This window comes from Pongo pygmaeus, chromosome 1 (assembly GCF_028885625.2).
Source record: "Pongo pygmaeus isolate AG05252 chromosome 1, NHGRI_mPonPyg2-v2.0_pri, whole genome shotgun sequence".
Classification (NCBI taxonomy): Eukaryota; Metazoa; Chordata; class Mammalia; order Primates; family Hominidae; genus Pongo; species Pongo pygmaeus.
Genome location: NC_072373.2, coordinates 108,106,380 through 108,127,232, shown reverse-complemented (window position 1 = coordinate 108,127,232; position 20,853 = coordinate 108,106,380). Strand labels below are relative to the sequence as shown.

The 20,853-nt window shown below is 41.0% G+C and overlaps 2 protein-coding genes across 6 annotated transcripts in view; both read right to left on the bottom strand.

Moving 5' to 3' along the window:
• The window catches only part of LOC129015142 (neuroblastoma breakpoint family member 11-like), a 2,260,169-nt gene that overhangs the window by 1,082,079 nt on the left and 1,157,237 nt on the right, over positions 1-20,853 (bottom strand).
• PRKAB2 (protein kinase AMP-activated non-catalytic subunit beta 2) lies at positions 325-18,215 on the bottom strand. Of its 5 annotated transcripts, XM_054474255.2 has the most exons (9): positions 17,983-18,214; positions 17,543-17,721; positions 13,301-13,467; positions 12,380-12,473; positions 12,032-12,152; positions 7,670-7,803; positions 6,953-7,021; positions 6,044-6,080; positions 325-4,892 (listed from the first exon to the last, which is right to left on the bottom strand). In XM_054474255.2, exons 2-9 carry the CDS (start codon positions 17,696-17,698, stop codon positions 4,873-4,875), a joined length of 798 nt encoding a protein of 265 aa, XP_054330230.1. In that variant the 5' UTR covers positions 17,699-17,721; positions 17,983-18,214; the 3' UTR covers positions 325-4,872. The 5 variants fall into 5 exon arrangements, with proteins under 5 accessions (XP_054330230.1, XP_063520261.1, XP_063520251.1 ...); XM_063664191.1 differs by having other exon boundaries at positions 17,543-18,215; XM_063664181.1 differs by having other exon boundaries at positions 325-6,080; positions 17,983-18,215.

Sequence of the window (20,853 nt, the reverse complement as noted above, 5' to 3'; positions counted from 1 at the left end):
ATAGAGTCTCCATAGGTGTTATGAATGTGCAGCCAGGGATGAGAATCATTGGTCTAAGAGCTCAGCTAATCCAGTATAGGATGATAGCTAAATGTGCAGCCAGCAGAGAAAATGCTGAAAATCAAATCATGAAGTCTGCATTCCTATAATGTTGGCATAGCCTGAAACAAAAAGAAGAGAAAAAGTAGAAGGACATCATTTGTGTCCCCTACCCCACGACTTCTTTCAAATGTGTTGTCTTGCAGTTTACATTCTTTAAGCCCTGAGACACCAAGGCAAACAGACCTTGATAATATAATCAGTCATCAATCAATAACTCAAATATTATTGCTGTATAATACTTTTATTAAACAGTTTTATGGAAAAAACCCACATTTCTGTATGTATCACATCATATAATTTCCAGGTGTGTCAGAGTCCAGTGACAAATTACGTTTGAAGAACAGCTTTAAAATCCACTCTTGTCTGCCACTCCTTTATGAAATACTGAAAAGCAGCTCTGTACCTCAGCATTAAAGGTTACAAAAAGCACCATTAAAAAGAGGACTCACATATTTAATTCCCTTCAAAGTAGTCTTATCTCTCCTTTCTGACAGACACAGAGCTGCACTCATTCGAAATGCTGCCGTGTAATACCAACCAACATGCTCCAATTTACCAAAATTCAAACAAGTCTCATATATGAGACCCATGTAGTGATTAGGAGTAACCAACAACAGTGAGCTTTGGCTGTCCTAAAACCACAAGCTGGGTTAGGTAAGTGTTTTGTAGAGGGGAACAGAAAAGAAGTAAGATCATCAATATCTAATATATTACTTAATGTAGGTATCCCTTGACCATTTAACCTAACACCTACAAAATCCATAGTGTTTAGTATTTCACACCAATCTTACTGCAAAAGTGCTGTGCTACATACAATCAATTCAAGTTAACTCCAACTAATATTGGAACTAATAAAAAATTAATTTGTAACAAAGCTTATTCACTTCAAAGCACAATTGAGAAAAGCAAATCCAGACAAAGCCCAAACTAGAATCCTAGAGGGATTCCATTGCTAAGAATTGGACTCTACAAGTAATAGACTTGAGTTTTTCTCTTTTTTCCCTTCTTTCTTATAATTTAAATTTGGCTTTTTACTCTAAAAGTTTGGGTTCATTGCAGAAATCACAGTCCTTCCATATCCAATTGTGACTGGCACTTAAGGAGAGACAAATGCTTAGATCCAAAGAGTTTTGAAAGACCCTAATTGCTACCCCTCCCAGGTCCTGCATTCCATGGGTAATTGGAGTCAGCAGCCCCTGGTAGAAGACAGCAAGAACTGGGCTTTAAGGGTGAATCAGAATAATGCAGGAATACACTGTACATCTGCTATTAAGCCCATGCCCCAAATCACTAGAACGTGAGAATGTAGAAATCTCTGAGAACAGAATATATTTCAAACACACACAAACATAGACTATTGCATATCATTTTTAGTTGAGGTCAAAATTATTAAAGCCCTATTTCCCCAATTAAAAGCAGGGAGTTCTATTAGTATGTCTTCTTCATTTATATCCCAGATTAATATAAACCCAGTCTAGAGGTATCACTTCTTTCCAAACTTAACTTCATTTCAGCAGCATACATGGAATACTGACACTTTTCAAAGTTTTTATCCCAGACCCATTAGATCTACAAGATACTAGAAAGAATTGGAGCAAAGTGAGTGGGCCTGGGTTTGTAGGATCCTCACAAACTTCTCTTGGATTCTTCTTTCACAAAGTTTCTCCTTTTACAAAGTTTCTCTACCATACAAACATACGTTTAAAAAGGCAACACTATTGAGGTTAGGTATGCCCTTCAGGGGTGTTGCCTAGAATGGTTAAATCCCATTCAGCTTAAAGGAGGCTAATAATCATGGTGTGGAATTTCTCCATACCAGCAGCATGGCTAACGTATGTGTTTTAGGTAATGTCTGACACTCTGGTAAAGTCTGCCTGACACATGAGCTCAAAGCAGAATGGAAAGGAAAGAGGAGAGAATTGGAACAAGGTGCAAAGGGAAGATGGTTATACACTGCTAATTCTGTACAGTGAGATCCAAGGACACCACCATGTGGTATCTGATTTAATTTCTTTTTAAAAGAGAACATTTTCAGTTCTAAGTTACTCAAGCCTTTATTCTCCTATTATTATTTCTCAGCTCAGTCACTCTTCTCTTCCCCACAATTCCAAAACTATGTTGAAGTTCTTTAAGGGTCAGCCCTCCTGAAGAGCTATTTTCTTATTCTGCCTACTTTGACTCTGTAAAATTCCCAAAGGCAAAATAAAGGCTAAAAAATTTTTTTTGCCTTTACTCATTTTCAAAATCTGTCAAACTCTCCTCAGCATAAAATTAATTATCCCTTTAACTAATCAATATACAAGGATAAATGAGTAGTACTTTGGGTTACTTCCTTCCCTTCCTCCCTCTCTTCCAAATAGACTGAGATAAGGCTTCTCAGAACCATGGGATGTATCAGCAGTATAGAAAAGGGACAGTGCTGAATGAGTCAGCACCCAGTGCTTCCTACCCATTCCCTTCTATACCAGCTGGTAGGCTCCCATTTCACATCTGGGCTGAGAGTTGCCTCAGAATTTGGGAAACTGACACTCTCTGCACTTTTCCAGAGAGAAAGATCTGAAGATCACTAGCATCAAAACCTACTGTCACTGGGGGCTGACACATTTCACAAAAGCCTCAGGCCTGAGAGAAACTGAAGAGATCTCTTTTCCTGCCCCACTCTACTGAAACACCTGTGTGGAGTAAAAATTTTCATACATGAACACATAGATATTACATTTCAATACTGTTGACAAGAAATATGAATATAACAAACTTCATGTAATAACCAAGATTTTGAATCTTCCTAAGTGGCCCACTTATTTAATGGGTGTTGGATAAAAACAAAATTCTAGTACAACTGAAGACTGTAAATCCTGAGAGTTGGTTATAATAGGATCTGGCCTTGATTTTTAAATGGCACACCATTCAAAAACTGGTTGGGAACATAAAAGGTTCTCCACAAAAGCCTTTTGCTGCAGAAGGTGGCCTTGGATAGCTAAAGTAGTATTTACTCTTAGCAATTAACCACCAAAGCATTTAGTTATTTGCATCCCAGCAAAACAACAATCCCACACTTTACTCCATCACACCTGGAATCCAAGAGGTCTACAAGTCCAAAGACAACTGTGTTATCAGCTTTGCATGGGAAAGACAGGAGGTAGCTAAACTGACCTGTAGGTGCCCTTTCAGTGTGGCTAGGCTCATCTGAGCAGTCAGGGAGTCTCTCATTCATCAATAGTTTAGCCTCCTTTAGTGTTGATTATTTGACTTATCTGTAAAATGGAAGAGCCCCAGCTACTTGGGAAAAAATGTTTTATCTCTGAACCCCAAAAGTGGATTGAATACTTTTCAGTCCACAAATGGAATTCAGTGACCCCACTTAATCATCAAACACCTTTAAAAAGAAGAGGCAGGAGAACAAAATGATTTTGTTAACACTTGGTGCAAAGAACGATACTTTTCATGGTTGGGAATACTAGGAATACTTTCTTGCTTCTTGGCCTAACAAATCTTTAAAATGAGGGACCCCTTTAGGTGCATCAAATGAGTTAAATGAACTTGAGCAGTTTATCTAGAGCAGTGTTTAGTATAGTGATGTGTACAGGGTTGGCCATATTAATCTAAGAATGTGGAAGGCTAGACTAAAGAAGAAGATCTTTTTGAAGAAGCATTTATCAAAAGCCTGAAATTCTCCAATGCAGTCTCTTAAGACCAATGAAAAGGCATTTTTTAATTAAAAAAAAAAAATGCAGGCACATAAAAATCTTTCAAGGATGAAAGACATGAAAATACTCCCAGGTTCTACTCCTGCCTTCAGAACTGTTTGCTGACAAAGAAAAGACAGAAGCAGGGCCAGGCAAAGTGGGAAAACTTTCGGGAATTTGCCAATACAGCCTGAGCCTTGGCACCAAACTAAAACAAAAATGTAGATGTTCTGCATTCTGCCTTTCTTATAATGCTGAGACATATTTTCTTTAGAAGTTAAAACAAACACGACAAAGTGGCCTGGGCCTGTGCTGGGCTAAAAAGGAGACCTTCTGATAGCCGTAGTGTCTGGGGTAGGTCAGGTGCCACAAAACTTTTCAAAGTCACTTACCCAATGAGTTTTGTGTTAGAGAGGGGTCAGGTATGGGATCTGAAGGAGGCTATTAAAGGAAGAATGTGAAATGAGAGGAAAAAGGGTTCTTGTGGGGCATCTGGTATCATATAAACAACACAGATTGTGCCACATACTCTGGGAATATAGAGAACCCATGCAAGAAAAGCTGCCCTTGCAATGAGGCAGCTGTAAGTAGGGCAGCGGTCTAGCACAAGCCCATTCCTCGGACAGCCAAGGTAGCAGTGATAGAATCTCCACCCAACAAGGATCCTAAGAGTTTGCTGTTCTTTCATTTTAGGAAAAAATCTTCCTATATAGTTATTCCTGCAGTGCCCCCAAACAGGTCTTGGTGAAAACCCACAGGCAGAAACAATACTTCTAGCTGGGGCTAGGAGGCTTCCATTTACCTTCTTCTCATATGTATATATTTTTTTCTTAAAATAAATTCCGTGAACTCATAAAGCTCTCATCTGCAATCAAATGCAAAAGCAGAGCATCCTACTCAGAGGCTCTGAAACACACATATCAGCCTCAAAGCAAATCAGCCTTCCAGTCTCAGGTAAGACTGGTTCAGTCCAGAAAGGCAAGGGAGATGCTTCTCCTGAATCCTTAGAGGCAAGAAGGGATCCCTTCAAATGGGCTTGTATAGCAGAGTAGTAACATACTTCTTCTTGTAGCGATGGGTTGCGCTAAGGACCATCACACTGTCCTGCAAGGAAAAGAAACATATGCAGCTACTTCATTAGTTCAGACAGTAGGTAGCTCTTCCCAGTCATCAGTCCTTCACAATCACTCACTTTTAACAGAGATAGCTTGATATAAGAGAAGGAGGTCAGATAAGTTTTAGTTCCAATTCTGACTCCTATCATCATTCTACTTGTGGCCTTGGGTAATCTACTTAGTGTGTCCAAGTCTTTTTATCTCATCATTACAAAAGATAACACCTACCATTAAGGTGGCTCTGATGATTACATGAGAATATCTGACACAGTTTCTGACACATAAAAGTGCTGAAGAAATAATAGTCTCCTACCTTGCTCCCTTCCCTACTTTAAATTCTAATGTTGGGTCTAAAACTAGCAAGGAAAAAAAAAAAAGAACAAAATATTCTGGCATCCATTTCTAGAAGAAAGTCTTAAAGACAATGAGGAAAAAAAACAATCCTTCTGAAAAACTATTTCCAAGTCCCAAAGCAGGTCTAATTTCCATTTAATACCAGGGATGACTTCAAAAAGATCTCTCTGATTTAGAGGGAACCTAGGAATCCCTCTCTATCCTTGAACAAAGTAGACGTCAAAATCCTCTTCAGAAAGACACCCAATCCAATGGATCAATTCCAAACCGCCTAAACAATCTGAGAGAATCAGGAATGGGTCAGAACCAAGCTAAGCCACAATAATCAACACCTTCACCTGGGTCAGAACCAGTAAGGAGAGAGCAAGAGGTACCATTTCCCAGGCTGTGTTGCGGACTACAGATGTACCACAGGAGGAGATGGCAAGCCTAGGCAAATTAAATGACACCCAAGGAGCAGTTACAGGAGGCAAAATCCATCAGATCCCAAAGAACCCAAGCAAATCCGATTAAGAACAAGTGTATCCTTCTACCTTCCCCCGTACTGTATTATCCACCATGAATGCTTCTCGGGTTAACACTCCAGAGTCATGTTGACACAAAGCCTAAATACGACAGAAGCAAGGCAGGTAAAAATTTCACTTTTACACTTCCACAGGTTTTGTGGAAATGAGGAATACCTGAGAAAAACCTACTTGGAAAGACCTGGCATAATGATACTATAGGAAAGAATATGAAGTCAGCATAGGAGGACTGGACCTCAGCAGTCCTGTCTCTGGTACTTACTGGCAATTTGACCTTCTCTGAGCCTTAGTTTCTTTATCTATAAAACAGGGGTTAAAAATAATACTTACAAGGTTATTATAAAAATTAAATTCAATAATATATTTTTAAGTGTTGTATTGTACCACACAGCTTGTTAGCTATATCAGTGATTTCCCGAATCCAGCTATATATCCAAGTAAAAGCAGCTTAAAAAAATTATAGGGCCCATCCTAGATGCACTTATTCAGAATCTCTAGGAATGGAGCTGCTGAATCTGTATTTTTACAATCTTCCCCAGGAGACTCTGATGATAATCAGCCTGGTTTGATAACCACAGAGCTATATAACTTTATTCCAATAGCCAAACCACAAAGACAGAACAGAATGGCTATTTCCAACCCAGTCTCTAAAGCAGCAGAAAAACCAAGGAGGACTCTAGAGTTGAAGGGACAGGGCAAATCTGGTCACATCTCTCCTTTAACTAGTGTATAGGAGAGATGCAAGCACCTGAGTATATATGAATGAGTCACCTGAAAGTAGCTCAATTCCACCTTCAAAAAAGTGAAAGCCTTAGTATCACATTCAAGTATTCTTTGAACTGGAAGCTAAACCTGCTTTTTCTGCAGAAGAAATCCTATGCTATGAACACAAACTTAAGTAAACAGCTGGTGTAAAGATTCTAGTCACCCAAAAAATAACTGGGCAGCAAAAAAGTCCTATCAGAGGGCAGTTCAGCCAGCCAGAACACAGAGACTAAGATTTTAAAACAAACAACCTAGTAGTTAAAAAAAAGAGAGTTCCTCTATAATTTGATCATTACTGCCAGCTTCACCTTCAATGAAGTAGCAGAGAAAGTAACCACTGAGAACGTATGTTACCCTTGACCTCTCATTCCAGGGAGCTCTGTGAAGAGCCAGGGCCACCACTTACCTTAATGGACAATGCATAGAGATGGTTCAGCATAACATGGTTGGGCTCAGGGAGTAAGGCTGGGTCACACTAAGAGAAAGATAAAAAAATTACTAAATGAAATTAATGCACAGACAAACCAAACAGCTTACTCTTCCTCAGAGCTCTTTGAGAAATTTAAACTAGAATGCACTATCTCTTTTCAATAATGCACCCACTCCAGTATGTATCAAAAATACAATCCTATTACAGAAAATTAGAAAAATTATCAGTCCAGGGCAGAAATCTCATGCCTCAGCATCTACTCATCTTCCTTAAGAGAGCTAAAACAAAAATCTTGCCCACAACACACAAGGAAGAGTTGTGTTACAAGGCAAAAATAATCATAGTAGGAATCAAGTAGATTGAATAGAGACATAAATTATATACAAAAAAACTTTCATAGTTCTTTTGTACATCCCCAAATGATAACTACTCCTTTATGTTGTGCTCAAACAGAAGTCCATAGCTCTGATCCTGATTTTATTAGGATGAGGAGACAACTATGAATTTTTATATCAGTACCTGAAAAAGCTGTGACTCACTACTGGAAAAAGGAAATCTGTAATATTATTGATATGTGTATGACTTATAATCTCAACACACCTCTGTAATAATCCTAACCTCTAGGATTACTGAACTTTGGTCCAAATGGTCCTAGACACCCCCAGATGCCCCAGTAATACTCAGGATACTCACAGAAATATTAGTGTCTTTGTTAAGAATAACTTGAAGTAGATGAGGAGGAAGGATGGGTGGGGATTTGAATCTTTCCTCAGATCGAAACACATACATTTCTTGACCATAAGGCCCTGGGGGTGAACTGGAAAGGTCTGAAAGATATTTATACAAATATGAGAAAGAGTTGGAGAATTAGCAAGAATGCATGGAAAAAGCTATCACTACATGGCAACTAACATTAAATGGTAGAAGTCCTGGATCACAAACTGGTGACCTGTGGGATCTACAGCTGTAAGGTAACCAGAGGAAAAATCTGAGTCCCCTGGACATAAACCATGAAGCTCCTCAACATGGCAACATGATTTGGGAGACAGACAAAGATATAAAAACTCAAAGACCCAGGCTCAGGGAAGAGCTACTACATGTATCAGTTGCAGGACCTTGGAAGAATCCCTCCACAATGGTCAGTTTCTTTATAAAATAAAAATAATCTTTGCCCTATTTCATGATGTTTTTGTGGAAATCAAATTAGATAATGGATATGAAGATGCCTTGTAACTTTCAAACAATGGGAAAAGATTAGATTTTTTCTTTTTTCCAGCCAAACAACAAGGTTATAAACTCCTAAGACTACCAATACAACAATGATTGCAACAATAAGGACAAAATGTATGTAACTGTCATTAGGGAAATGCAAATCAAAACCACAATAAGCTACCATTTCATACTCACTAGGACAGCTAAAATCAAACAGACAGACAATAACAAGTGTCAACAAAGGAATGGAGAAATTGGAACGCTCACACTATTCCCACTGCTAGAGGGAATGTAAAGTAGTCCAGCCACTTTGGAAAACAGTTTGGCAGTTCCTCAAATAGTTAAACATAAAGTTACCACATGAGCCAGAAATTATATTCTGGGTATATACCCAAAAGAAATGAAAACATATGTCTACACAAAAACTTGTACACCAGTGTTCATAATAGCATTATTTATAATAGCCAAAAAGTGGAAACAATCAAGATGTCTATCAACTAATGAATGGATAAACAAACAGTATGTCCATACAATGGGCTCTTATTCAGCCATAAAAAAGAGCGAAGTACTGATACATGGTTACAACATGGATGAACCCTGAAAACATTATGCTAAGTGAAAGAAGCCAGTCACAAAAGACCACATATTGTAGGATTCCACTGATATGAAATGTCCAGAACAGGCAAATCCTTAAGACAGCAAGACTTGTGGTTGCCAGGGACGGAGGGGAGGAGGGAATGGGATGTGACTGCTAATGGGTACAGGGTTTATTCTGCGGGTGATAAAAATGCTCTAGAATTAGATAGTTGTGATAATCACGCAACTCTGAATATACTAAAAATTACTGAGTTGTACAATTTAAGAGTTAATTTTATGATGTATAAATTACATCTCAAAAAAATGAAAAAAGTATGCAGACAAGAATAGAAGGAAATATACAAAAATGAAGAGAAATATATTATGATAATATATTTTATTTAAATGTTATTGTTTCTTTTTTGAGAGAGGGTCTTGCTCTGTGTCACCCAGTCTGGAGTGCAGTGGCTTGATCACGGCTCACTACAGCCTTGACCTCCTGGGCTCAAGCGATCCTCCCACCTCAGCCTTCAGAGTAGTTGGTACTAAAGGCACATGCTACCACGCCCAGCTAATTTTTTGATTTTTTTGTAGAGACAGGGTCTCACTATGTTGCCCAGGCTGGTCTCAAACTCCTGGACTCAAGTGATCCTCCCACTTCGGCCTCCCAAAGTGCTAGGATTACAGGTGTGAGCTACCAAATTCATTGGAAGAACTAAGTTCCAGTGTTCTGTTGCACAGTAGAGTGAATATAGGTAACAATAATGTAACAAAATAAAATGGCTAGAAGAAAGGATTTTGAATGTTATCACCATGAAGAAACGACAAATGTTTGAGATGATGAATATGCTAATTGCCCTGACTCGATCATTACACATATAAAATGTATTGAAACATCACACTGTATCTCATAAATATGTACAACTGTTATGTGTCAATTAAAAATAAAAAATACATATAAGGCAAAAGAAAAAAGTAGAAGTAATACTCTGATATTAAATAATATCTTTAAAACATATGGAACTTGAAACTTTGCAAAGTATTATGCTTTGTTATTTCATCACATGATCTACAAAATACCCTTGGGAAGTGCACAGAATAGTTTTTATTGCCTTTTCACCAGAAAAAAAAAATACAAATTGGTTATTTGCCTAAAGTTACATACATGGATAGATAGTAAATGAATGCAGACTAAAATCCATTATCTGTAGATTCCTAGTAAAAAATGGATTATAAGCGTTACCTCAATAGATTGGGAAATTATGAGAAAGGGAAATATCAAAAGTATGCAACTCTTCTCTCTATATAATTATGATACATATCTATTTACTGGTTACTCTGCCAGAATTATATAATGCAAAAATTAGTCACAGGTATCCTCATAATCTAATTCAGCATTTTAAAACTCTTTTAAATTACTGTCCCACCAGTCAAAAATAATGTCCAGTTTAACCTTCTGAGCTTATATGATGAAAACAACATTTTCAAAATTTTCCTCAACAGATGATTACACTATTGATAATAGTCTCGCTCTGTCCCCGAGGCTGGAGTGCAGTGGCGTGATCTCAGCTCACTGCAAGCTCTGTCTCCCGGATTCACGTCATTCTCCTGCCTCAGCCTCCCGAGTAGCTGGGACTACAGGCGCCCGCCACCACACCTGGCTAATTTTTCGTATTTTTTAGTAGAGATGAGGTTTCACCATGTTAGCCAGGATGGTCTTGATCTCCTGACATCGTGATCTACCCGCCTCGGCCTCCCAAAGTGCTGGGATTACAGGCGTGAGCCACCACGCCCGGCTGTTTTCTTTTTTTTTTTTTTGAGACGAAATCTCACTTTGTTGCCCAGGCTAGAGTATAGTGGCACGATCTCAGCTCACTGCAACCTCTGTCTCCCAGGTTCAAGTGATTCTCCCGCCTCAACCTCCCAAGCAGCTGGGACTAGAGGCCTGTATCACCAGGCCTGGCTAATTTTTGTATTTTTAGTAGGGACAGGGCTTCACCATAGTAGCCATATTCGTCTTGAGCTCCCGACCTTGGGTGATCCACCCGCCTAGGCCTCCCAAAGTGCTGGGATTACAGGCCTGAGCCACTGTGCCCAGCCAATAATTTCTTTTAGAAACAGCAAAGCCACCCGTCTCCCCTGAAATTCAAATATGTTCCACTTAAGGTATTGTGCCTCCTCAGCTGAGAATCACTGAAAGTTTAAGTCCCTGGTTTTACTGTGAAGAAACTCAGAACGAAAAAGGTTGAGAGATTTGTTCATGATGGCAAAACTAGTTAGTAGCAGAGGCAGGCTTTGAACTCACAGGAGAGAAGTGTGCTCACTGGGAATACAGTGCACAATTCTTTAGATAGTTCTTATTGTAAAGTAACAAAATGATAACTACAAGTGTGGTTAGCAAAACATTCTCTTATACTATAGCAATTGTAAGCAAAGATGAAGGCCTTGGATCAAATAATATTAGAGGAAATAAAAGTGTAAAGATATTTTCTCCTACCAAAGACTTTTTTTTTTTAACCAAAAACTTACAAAATTTCAATTACCTACAACAGAATTGTCGGGGGGCAGGGGGGTGGTTGTCTTGTTTTTGAGGCAATATCTCACTCTGTTGCCCAGGCAGGAGTGCGGAGGCTCAAACATGGTTCACAGCAGCCTCGACCTCCTGGGCTCAAGCAATCCTCATGCCTCAGCCTCCCAAGTTGTTGGGACCACAGGCATGTGCCATTACACTCGGCTAATTTTTTAAAATTTTTTGTAGAGATGGGTCTTGCCATATTGCCCAGGCTGTTGGTTTTTTTAACCATTTTTTTTCCCACACTTTTTGGACCTCATAAAATCATGTAACTACTAACTGAGGTCTCAAACTGGCAGGATTAAGATGGGGCATACTGAACAAACTACACACATGTATCGCCTCTGCTGGGTAATATCATCAAAGGTCAGTGGAAAACTTGAAATATGACTAGAAACAGCTTTTCAAACTATAGGCTGTAGCCCATTAGTGGTTATAAAAGATAACATGGAAAATAAGAGTGTATCACATGTAATAAGGTAAACATTGTATCATGAGACTTGTGTTACAATGTGTGTGTTTGTGTTTGCCGCAAAGAGACCTAAATGTTTACAAGAGAAATATCTCTGTCTCTCTCTCTCCTCCCCATAACCCCCTCCTCTCTCTATATATATATGTATATACACACATAAACAACTTTTAGGAAGGAACTACAAGAAAGACACAGCAAGGGAGAGTAAATAATACAAAATTACCTCTACAAGATGTCTCAGAACTTTCCATAGAATCTAACTTTAAAGCATCGAACACCTCAAAATCAGATTTCTTGACATGGATCAAATTGTTAATTGTGCCAAGCTGACTGGTAACCACAGGCTGAAACAGTGAATAGAAAAAATTATTGAATCTCTCTTTCAAATCCATCTCTTCCATCCAACCTTCCTCTTTTACTAAAATTTACACGATTGTTCTCAGCACCTCCACGTTTTATCAAGAGAGAAATCCTCCAGTGTAGGGGAGCAGCTGCCCATCAGTCTTGACAGAAATGACAGCTAAAATGAGACTGCTAAGTCAATGGTTACCCTTGGAGATCAAGGCCTTACCTCTGATGGATCATGAACCCACTGTCCATCCACAAAGAACTTGTATTGGTGCTCTCCCTCAGGGAGGTCCAGGATGGCAACAAAGTCATTATGGCTACAGAAGAAAAAAGAAAGGCAAACAGGCCAAGTTCTTTTTAGAAGACTGAATGTAAAAAACAAGTGGCAATCATAGTATCATATGAATAATTTCCCAGATTCCTAAGCCATTGTATCCCCTGGTGTAAAAAACAACATATAAACCCATTCTCCTTTTCTGTATCATCTTGGACATGTATTTACCAGGTCCTCCCAACAACGTTAGTTCTTAACCAATATCTGGAAAAGAATAATAAAAACATTAATCCCCTCAAATGGTTCACCTTAGTATAACTTATTTTGCTTCGGTAGAACAAGTTCCTCACCAGTGCAAATAAGATAGGTAGGTTTAGGATACAGAAGTGCCTCAAGGTACTTTCTCTGTTTTGGTGAACCTTTTCTGGAAAATGAACTACCATACAAAGGGCCATTCTGACAACCAGTTAAATCATTCATTATTGCTTTGGAAGCAACAAATAACATGACTACCTAGAACTTCAAAATGTGTTTTGCTTTAGTGCAGAAGTCAGAGCAACAAGACTCAGACAGTTACAAAAGACTTCCCACAAGCATAGACAGGACTTGTATGACATAGTCCTAAAGAATGTAGCCATAAAGCTATTATAATCCCTCTGAGGCAATGAAATTCTAAGGGGTAAAACATCTCTGACTCACTATGAGGTTAAAAAAAAATCCCACAGATATACTAGGTGGCCGCAGAAAAGGGCATGTTCTAGAGACAGTCCTTAGCAGGTGGAGAAAAGTAGTCCAGCTGGGTCTCTATTCTGAGAAAAGAAATCAGGTCTCTATTCCTGGACCCTTAGATTCAACCAAGACACTTGTCACCTCTTAATCAGTGGAATCTTGGTGCTCCAATTGTTGAAGGACCCAGAGATGAAGACCTCCTTGCCTCCTTCAGACCAGCGGATAACAGTGGGCCGGGCCTGCTGTGTGGACTTTATGGAGTCCTCCAAATCCTGCTGCCATGATACAAACTCTTTGTCCCCAGGGAGCTGTAAGAAGGAGTAGGTCATCCCTAGAATAAACTGTAACCCAAGAATTCTAAAAAGGTCACTCTCCTCCCTAGGGTAGAGAAGGGTGCTAGGCTTTGGCTAAGGATATAAACCCCAAAAGTAGCAACTAAATCAGAGTTTGAACAAATTACAGAAAAAGAACTCATCTAAGACCAAAAATGGTCAAATGGCCTATGCTCAAGCACTGCCTAAATCATAGCCTAACTTTTGAGTCTACCTGTATCACTTACCCTTTCAGAGCCTTAGACTCTCCCTTCAAAAAAAAAAGAAAAAAAACTAACTCCCTACCACTAGTTTAACTCATAGGCTCGCAATTATGATATACTTCTGAGTCTTTCTTAAGAGGAAAAAAAAATGAAAACAAAGTATGGTTCTGTAAAAGATAATTAAGTCAGCCATATATTTTTATAGGCAAATATGAATAGCTCTCAATTACCAGTTGTAATGGAAGTCAGAGATATCAAAATTCATAAGTAATTCATAAACTCTATTTCAGCTAACAAGTTACAAAAAGAAGAAACATTAAAAATTCAAAAACCAGATCACTGATTTCTTAAAACTTGAGAAGTGGCTATGAAATCTTACTTATTCCCCTATCCCAGGTTTATACTAATTATTTCAGGAGTAGGAATAAAAATTCTAGAACCTCAAGAAGCAAGAGATCAAAAATACGATTTCCTTTATCAAAAGTAGCTCTCTTATCAAATGAGGTTTGTGGGATTGTAAAAACAGTAACTGCTGTTTCTTTTCATTACTATCCTTTGGACCAAGAGTTGGCAGACAGCCAGTGAGCTAGATGCTTTTATCAAGTTTTATTTGAAAACAGCTCTGTCCATTTGTTTACCTATTATTTTATTGATTGATTGATTGAGAAAGGACCTTGCTCTGTCACCCAGGCTGGAATGCAGTGAGTGGTGTGATCATAGCTCACTGCAGCCTCGAACTCCTGGGCTCAAGCCATCTTCCCACCTCAGCTTCCAGAGAAGCTGAGACTAGAGGTGTGAACCAACATACCTGCCTTGCTTACCTATATTGTCTATAGTTGCTTACAGGCTACAGTGGCAGAATTGCGTAGCTATAACAGAGACTGTATGGTCTACAAAGTCTAAACTATTTACTATGTGGCCCTTTACAGAAAGATTGCTGACCCCTATTTTAGACTGGTTTAAGTGACTTTGGTAAATAAGACTGTATAGTATTAAGCCTAAATATTACTAAATTGAATAATGTGGGTTTTTTTTAAAAAAAGGACGAGCTTATTCATTTGGGCTTTCTTTTCAAAGAAAAGAAAAGCTGGTTGACATAGCTTCCCCTCCATATATTCTCTTGATATTCCACAAAACTGCAGTATAAGACATCAGTAGCAGGATAATCCAAAGTAAATAAAGAAAGAGAATTGAATGGACTTTCACATAAGGAATTGACTTAAGAGAAAACTACATATTCTCAAAACAATGCACTCTTGCCTAACTGGCTGCGTTAGAATTACAAGAATTTGACATATGCCTAAGAAGAACCCCTCAGATTCAGATGTAAGATCTGGGAATCTATTTTTAAAAAGCTTTCTAGATAACACTGTGATTATTTCAAAATAAAGAAAAAAAGCTTCCCAGATATACCGTGATTATGTTAAAATAACAAAGAAAAAACCCTCATCTTTAGAGGTACAGCCTAAAATGTTATAGATAAAATAATACTTGATATAATATCTGGGAATTTGCTTCAAAATAACTAGTGGGGGAATAGTGGACTGGGGTATAGATGTTATATGTTCATTGAAGATCTGATCATTGTTCAAACTGGGTGGCATGTATATAGATGTCATTATACTGTTTCCCCCTACTTTGAAAATGTTGCAAATTTTCCAAAAAGTATTTAAAGAAATCTGAGGTGATTCTAATGTGCAAACAGGATTGAGAACCACTGAACTCGTCCACTGAAAAAGGCAGGCATTCAAAGCAAAGTAGGCCCCCCTGCCACTGTTTCTGTCAGTTACTTTTATGACAGGATTTTCAGTTTAGAATTTGAAAGCTACAAACTATTAATATGCCTAGCTTTGGAGGAAAGCCCTTCCACTTATGACATGACATTTCTGTAGTAGGAATGAATGCGACTGACTAGCAGAAAGATTGTTTACTCCAAGTTACTCAGCAAAACTACCAGGAAAAGAGGCAAAACAACAATTAGAACTACAGTTTGATGTTTAAGTAAAATGTTGAAGTTAGAAGTAAAGAGGGTACATTGAAAACTATAAAATTTTAGACTTAAATGAGACCTTAGGAATTATCTGAACTAATTTTCAGACAATCTGAAAATTATATGAATAATTTTCTTAATTCACAAATGCCAAGACTGAGGTGAGAGATAAGAATAATACAAAATAGGCCCCAATTCAGACAGAGCAACCTGGCTTTTAATCAGGACACCAATTACTGCAGTCACAGTTCGACAAATACACTGTATTTAAATCCTGAGTCGTCAACATAGGAAAAGGGTAAAAATATAATGAGGCAGATCACCTTTCGAAAGCTTTGAAGAAGTAAATTCAGATGGCTTGTAGATAGCCCAAATAAGACTGGAGAATTGGAGAATAAACCCCAATAAGTGCTCCTTTTAATCAGTCTCACTTCTCTGTGATTATGGTTGGTTTTTTTTTTTTTTTTTTTTTGAGAGTCTCACTCTGTCGCCCAAGCTGGAGTGCAGTGGCTCGATCTCAACTCACTGCAACCACCGCCTCCCGGGTTCAAGCGATTCTCCTGCCTCAGCCTCCCGAGTAGCTGGGACTACAGGCATGCACCAGCATGCCCGGCTACTTTTTTTGTATTTTTAGTAGAGACGGGGTTTCACCACGTTGGTCAGGCTGGTCTCGAACTCCTGACCTCAAATGATCCAACCGCCTCGGCCTCCCAAAGTGCTGGGATTACAGGCGTGAGCCTCTGCACCAGGCTGTGATGATGTTATCAATTGAGATCCAAGGAAATAAATCATGGAATCCAAATTCCATGTGCTACCAATATGGCAAATAATACTCTATTCACTCTCTAAAGCCCCAGTTCCCTGGGAAGTGATGAAATGATAGGAAACATCAAACACACCCGAATCTCCTCAAGCCCTCCATTTTTCTATCTCATCCAGTCAGTCTACCTGGAGGAATTACTTGTATTTCATGCTGACAGCTCTAAAAGCGATTAGAAACATTAGAATGGTAATCGCTGCTATCAGCTCCATCTGTCCTTTCTTACAGAGTGAAAATAAGTTGGTCTCTTCCTGAAAGTCCTTGGAATTGAGAGCAAGGTCTTCAGGGCAGCTGTGGGTTGTCGTTTTTTAGCCACGCAACATTTTGAAGTACTGCTGGGGAGTAAACAAGTCGTGGAATCATTGGCTCTTCCACCTGCGGAGCAGCAGCGGGGCGTAAAAGAGGCACAGCCTCAGCCACCACAACTATAAAGTGTGGGACAAAAATTAAGCAGTCAACCAAATGATGTCCTTAATTGATCCCCAAGACTAGGAGAAAGTATTCAATAAGCAAGTAGTTGCTGCTTACAGCCGTGCCAAAAGGGAAGAGGATCACAAGTATAGAGCTGCTAGAAGAGCAAAAATGATACTGATACACAGAAATTTTCAGAAAAAGAATTTCATTTAGCCACCTCAGGGCAAAGCTGAGAAACTACCACCTACGGTCAGCAACTCGTGCAACCTACCCTCTGAAGTTGTCCACCAGGGATTACAAACTACAAATTCATTAACGCTATAGAAGAGAGCCATTCGTGCTCGGAGGATCGGGGATGGGGGGATGTCTATTGTCCCCATCCTAAAAATGTGGCCAACAGATTAGTCAGAACACCAGGAAAGCAAGAACTCCGCCTCTTTATCCTATTTTGAGGCGGCACTGCAAGAGGAATTACCATCCAACACCTCTGTCCCCGAAAAATCCCTTTAATTCAAAAAACCATAGCCCGGTTCGGCGCGATAGAAAAGAACCAAGAAAGGGAAGAGGAGCCCGGAAATCAACCCGCTGCAGTACTGACACCAACTGCGGGCGTGGGACGCTTACCTTGGAGTCGGGGAGGCTGAACACACTGGGGTCGTCCGTACTCCCCACCATGATCTTGTGCTCCTTCCCCGGGGCATGGCCGCCTGCACCCTCGGAGCGTGCAGCCTTGGCGCCGTGGCGCTCCCCGGACACCCGGTCGCTGGTGGTGTTTCCCATGGCTGCAGCTCGTCGGGGACCACCTACCGCGGGGAACGACACCGGGCTGGGAACACCTCAGCCGCCGCGTCAGGGGCGCCCCCCGGCCCCGCCCCTGCGCCTTGGGACAGGGCAAGGGATTCCCCGCCCCAGGGAAGCCGAGCCCCGGAGCCCTGTCCCTCCTGGCCTGCGGGAACGCCTGCAAATACCCCGGTGCCCTCGCTGGCCCTAGCTCAGGAAACCCGCTATCGGGACCTCCCCCGCGTCCCCGCGCTCACTGCCAGGGGCGCCCCCACTCCAGTCACCTCGGGCGATGCGCTCCCTCCTCCAAGGGCCACTGATGTGATGGCTGTTCTGCAGATCAGGCCACCAATAAAGTTATTGAAATTGAAGCCGCACCCCTCGCTGGCGATCAGCGATTCCTCCTAAAATGGCTACAAAGCCGGCGGCGCGGAGTCCGCCCAGTGCGCGTTCCCTGCGGCCTGCAGCCTCGGCGCCCGGGACCCGCCGGCCTCTCTAGCCGCCGCCGCCGCCTCGATGGTGGGCAGTCGCACGCAGCCTCCAGTGCCAGGCGGGGGCGCCAGGCGGGGGCGCCAGGCGGGGGCGCCAGGCGGGGGCGCCAGGCGGGGGCGCCAGGCGGGGGCGCCAGGCGGGGGCGCCAGGCGGGGGCATGTCGCGCCAGGCGGGGGCGCCAGGCGGGGGCATGTCCCGCCTGGGGAGACTGCGCCCGGGATCATAGGAGGGCTTGGCCTCTGAGACTACCCGGCAGAAGGGACGTCCCCAAATGACACTCGGAGGCCGCCTCCCTGGGCTCCGGTACTCGGTGCCGGGAGGAGCGGCGCGGCTTTGTAACCCGCCTCAGGTGCGCCAGCACGTTTTCTGGGCAGCATCTGTGTGTTAGGCGACCGGAGAGGTGGGTTCCTTATAGGGAATAAGAAAACTGAAACTGACTTCCAACTGCAGGCAGAAGGAAGCAGTGGTCATTGCTGGAGGTTAAAACTGTTCTGACCGGGCGCGGTGGCTCACGCCTGTAATCCCAGCACTTTGGGAGGCCGAGGCGAGCGGATCACGAGGTCAGGAGATCAAGACCATCCTGGCCAACAAGGTGAAACCCCGTCTCTACTAAAAATACAAAAATTAGCTGGGCGTGGTGGCGCGCGCCGGAAGTCACAGCTGCTTGGGAGGATGAGGCAGAAGAATCGCTTGAACCCGGGAGGCGGAGGTTGCAGTGAGCCGAGATCGCGCCATTGCACTCCAGCCTGGCGACTCAGGGATACTCCGTCCCCCTCCCCCCGCCCCAAGAAAAACCTGTTCAATGGGGAGCGACAAGGAAGGAGCTTTCAGCCCGACTGGTGTCGCAGGGAAGAATTCAAGATGGCGTGTTTAGAAACTAGACCTTGACAAATTAGTAAAATGTTAGTCTTAGGAGAAGAACGAAAAGGCTCTCCTAGGCTAAGAAACAGCATACACAGTGAGAAACCTCAGAAGAAATAAAATTCAAGGAAGATAGCAACAACGAAAACATCAGAAGGAACACTAAAGGTATAAAAAGGGCAAAGACAGCTCTAGGGTTGGGAGGGATCCAGGTTTTTGTGAAAATTAGTGGAATCCCTAAGGTACTTAACTTTGTATTATAAGTATTTGCATGTCTCCTTCTAGAAACGTTTATCACTCTGTGTTACACAGACCAGCAGTGTTGGCGTCACCTGGGAGCCTGTTAGAAATGCAGAATCTGGCCCCATCCCCAGGGTTCAGAATCTGCATTTTAACAAGATCACATTAACGTGTGTGAGAAGCAATGCTTTGACAGCTGGCAGAGAGCAGATCCAGATTTGATACCTTTTCATATTCTGCATGTACCTTATACAGAGTAGGCTTTTGCATTTGCGGAATGAAGGATACAGGAATACTGTTTACTGTAATCCATTTTTAACCAGATATGCCACTTAGGCTTAAACACGGCCAATGATGGGGAACCCCAATTTACATAGGCCACCCTTTCTGGGTGAGCAGCTCTATTTGCTGAAAAGTTCACTTTTATATTATGAAGTTGACAGCCCACTTAAGTACAACAAATTCACTACTCCCCCATTTTTTCTCTGCCCCTTATAAACTCATTCTTTGGCTCATAAACCAAAGACAGTTTACAGGAAGAAAAAAAAAAAGGTACGATTTTACTGCAACTTCTTTCTCACCCTTCCAAAATCTTTACTGTCTGAGTACATCCTTTTTGGTTATCCCTACTTTTCTCCCTCCACCCCTCAATTCCTTACCATAGGACACTGAAGCAAGGCACTTGAAGATATAATACATTAAACCTTGACTTGTGTAGTATTCAGTTTTCTGACCCCAAGGTGGTTTCACCATGCCAAATAATATGTCCTTGGTATGTATTTCCTTGCAGTAGTCAAATCAGCTTAGCAGAAACAAACTAAGTATGTTAACCAATGGAAAACTGAAGGAGAGAAATAAACTGTTTTTGCACAGCTAAATGGAAATGACTTTTGAATTATCTGCTTTGGAAGATTATCCATGACACTGTTCTGCCCTGCTCTGCTCTAACAACATTTGTAAGTCACTCAACAGTTAATAATAAAAGTCAGTTTTGAATATTGCATGTTTTAGACACAGAACAAATGTAATGTGACACTGTAGGAAGAATGAATTCTCCTTAGTTCCAAATTCCTTTTTTTTTCTTAGATTCAGGAATAAGTAGGTAAAGATACAAGATCCTCTTAACCAGTATCAGTATAATTGTTCCCTTTAGATTTATTGCTGTCACCCCAATGCTCTTCTTTCTTTCTAGAGGGAAGGAAAAGAAGGAGGTAATAGGAAAAGTAATGGGTTGTCCTGATGTTACTGTGTCTAGGGTGTCATTGCCACTGGTCTCCTCAGATCAATCATTCTGCCTAATAAACAGAAAAATAACATGGGCAGCCTCACGTGCAAGCTTTTACACACACTGCTAAAGAGATCTCGCTTCCTCTGAGAAGTGAGGATGTGAGAATGAGGGAAGAGTATATTGATTTTACAGAACTGGGTGACAGGTTAAATTGGGCATCTGGAGGTTTATATTCCCATCTCCACTCACCAAGTTTCATCCTCCATTTATGACCAAGGATAGGTATAACATCTGATCTTGATGGTTACTGTTTCAAAAAACAATCTGATCTTTT

Coding starts and splice junctions, on each gene's coding strand:
- PRKAB2 (XM_063664178.1), bottom strand. CDS start 17,698: ATGGGAAACACCACCAGCGACCGGGTGTCCGGGGAGCGCCACGGCGCC. Junction 13,468..17,542: donor TCAGCCTCCCCGACTCCAAG/GTAAGCGTCCCA, acceptor TCCTTCTTACAG/CTCCCTGGGGACAAAGAGTT. Junction 12,474..13,300: donor AAGATTCCACTGATTAAGAG/GTGACAAGTGTC, acceptor TTTCTTCTGTAG/CCATAATGACTTTGTTGCCA.